Raw genomic sequence first — 2,874 nt, 5'->3', positions numbered from 1 at the left:
AACTACCCTGATACTTAAAAATAAAATGATTTTTTTGTTATTCATTAAAAAGAAGGTGCTGGTTTTAGGTATATATATTAAAAAATAAAAAGCAACAATAATATTGTTATTAACACACATATAATATGGACTAAAATCATTATTATTACAATTATTCATTTTTAGTACTAAAAAAATAGCTTTTCTAAATTTTTCATTTGCAAAACCATCTTCATTCGTCATGGTTATTCTATAGATTATTTGAAAATAGTCATAAGGTTAATCCTCAATTCACTTTAACGCAGACTTGTTATTACACCATTATAGTACCTACAATATAATTATTTAGGTAAGTTATTAGCACGAATCATATTGGTGACTCATCTATAACATGATGTCTGTTCCACATTAGAAATAAGACCTGGTGAACTTAGTTTCCCTCCCCCCTCAATCTTTTTGGCCTGTCCCGCTCCCTTAAACCAGGCTTGAATATTGTAACAATTATAAAAATATAAGGCGTGAGTACTTAGTATATCTTACACCCACACACAAGTGTTCGATTGAGTCGCTTTGCACTAGCTATATTATATTATGGGCCGTTTGGTAAAAAATTATAATAATAAATATTAATAGGTAGGTACGCAAGAGTCCCACATGTATTAAGCAACAACATATTAGTTATAAATTTAAAATTATGTAAATGTTTTTTTTTCTTATGAACCTATTGTGATTTGGTGGAGATAATTAATATGAATTTGTTCCTTTATTTAAAATACAAGTACAATTTTAAAATATTATAATTTAGATATTTATAATTTTAATTTTGAACAATAGACATCTACCCCTCCCCACTCACTGCCAGCAAAACCAGTGGCGAAATTATTAAGTGCCACAGGGCTCTGAGGTCACTGCAATGAATGTGTCAAACTTGAAATCAATGATATCAAATTATTGTATACCATAAACTATTCTGAGCGAAGTCGGTCTGTCAGCCTATTTTACCATGTATACATTTACTGTTGGTTGTATTAATTATTGGAGAAATCATTGCATTTAAAAATATCTATAACAATAATAATGTTATGGGGAAATTAATATACTTATAGATTTTATATAGATTTTTTGGTTACAGTGTTAACTAGTTATGAGTAACCTTATTTTAAATGTTCAATCCTTAGATATAGAAATATAGAAATATTAAACATAATATAATACATTTTTGCAACAAAATTATCTGCAAATTTTAGTTATATTGACACAAATACAAAAACCTTTTTGATAAAACAGTAAAATGCTGTAAAATTAATAGAAATATAATAATTAATATATTATTATAGCAAAATATTAATAATAATAATGAAAAAAAAAAATGATTTATCTTATATGCTATCAATTTATTATATACAAAAATCTTTTAATAAGACATTCAAAAACTGTAAAATTAAGTACTACAACCAATATAAGAAAAAATTTATATTGCATGTTATATCGTATTTAAAAAAAAAAAAAATCATGAATTCTAACAAGTATTAAAAAGTCGTGGCTTATTAATGGCTACTACTCCTGCTGAAGCCCGTGCAACATTCATTGGCACTTTCATCATAGTCCAAGTGTTGGTATATGGGCTGTAACATTCAACAGAACTCAAACTAGAAGTTCCGTTTTTGCCACCGACAACATACAATAAACCGTTTAATGCAACTACTCCTATATTGAAAAATTAAATTAAATCCAATATAATATTTACAAAAAAATATGTTTAAACAATAACTTAGAATTATTAAAGAACAAGATACCTGCATCTCTTCGAGGCAAATGCATATCTGCAATAGAAGTCCAAACTCCTACACTTGGTCTGTATGATTCAACACTTCTCAGTGTTTTTGATCCATCCTGACCACCCACAGCATACAGTACACCATCCAATACACCTACTCCCACGTATTTGCGGCGTACAAACATTTCTGCAACCCATTTCCATGTATCAAAACTGGGATCATAACATTCAACAGTGTTTAAACCCTGCCTTGAAGAGCGATTATATCCACCTACCTACAAAATGTAAATAGTACAAATAGGGAAATAAAAATTAATAGCCAGAAAAAAAATCCTGGAATACAACATTATTGCATGGCTTTTCAATGAAAGTAATTGAGTACATATTTATGAAAAGTTGAATAAATACAATATTATTATTTTTAATTACAAAAATGTATTTATTATTAATTAGCACAGCGGTTCTCACACTTTTACAACCATGGCAACATTAGGAAAAAGTTTTGATAAACGAATATTTTACAGCAATTAGTACTATACTACTTTTAACTATTTTCTTTAGGTGAACTTTTTTACCAAGTATGATATAAAATAATTTTCTAAACATTCACATAAATTTGGCGGAACCCTTGAGATTGTCCCACAAAAGATAGAAGTACAGAACACTTAGATTCCCTCGGAACACACTTTGGTAATCGCTGAATTAGCATAACAAATTAAATGTTAAATAAGTTTGAAAATTATTCGACATTTAAAATCAATCTTGATTACGTGTGAATGGATCATTATTTAATGAAAATTATAAAATTAAGATATATTAAATGTTGGAAATAACTATTTAATAAAGTTTAATTCATTTTATATTTTGTATCATCATTATACAAACATAAACAAGACTCATAACCATAGATATATAAAACAGCTAGATAGCCGACTCGATCTTAATATTGAAGCAAATCCGCCGTATGCGAAGCTGGCAATGTTTTCATTATAAACCTTATCATAATCATATCATATCATAATTCATAATAACCACAAACGGCACAAACATTTCCAAATTTCATATTACGCTTTTACTCATTGTCTCGTTTTCGTGAAACCGTCATTTTCAGTACGCAT

At 28.0% G+C, this 2,874-nt stretch overlaps 1 protein-coding gene across 1 annotated transcript in view; it reads right to left on the bottom strand.

The window, feature by feature from the left end:
- Window positions 1-1,437: 1,437 nt before the first annotated feature.
- Window positions 1,438-2,874, bottom strand: part of LOC100165678 (kelch-like protein 2) — a 7,998-nt gene continuing 6,561 nt past the window's right edge. The window contains exons 10-11 of the mRNA XM_016802073.2: window positions 1,776-2,031; window positions 1,438-1,686 (exon numbers count right to left, since the gene is read on the bottom strand). Of these exons, the coding sequence (XP_016657562.1) occupies window positions 1,499-1,686; window positions 1,776-2,031 (444 nt within the window). The 3' untranslated portion in view covers window positions 1,438-1,498. The remainder of the gene's footprint in view (window positions 1,687-1,775; window positions 2,032-2,874) is intronic.

The sequence above is a fragment of the Acyrthosiphon pisum genome, unplaced genomic scaffold, assembly GCF_005508785.2.
Source record: "Acyrthosiphon pisum isolate AL4f unplaced genomic scaffold, pea_aphid_22Mar2018_4r6ur Scaffold_21548;HRSCAF=24219, whole genome shotgun sequence".
In the NCBI taxonomy this organism is placed as follows: domain Eukaryota; kingdom Metazoa; phylum Arthropoda; class Insecta; order Hemiptera; family Aphididae; genus Acyrthosiphon; species Acyrthosiphon pisum.
Note: the sequence above shows the minus strand (reverse complement) of the source record. Positions and strands in the feature narration are given on the sequence as shown.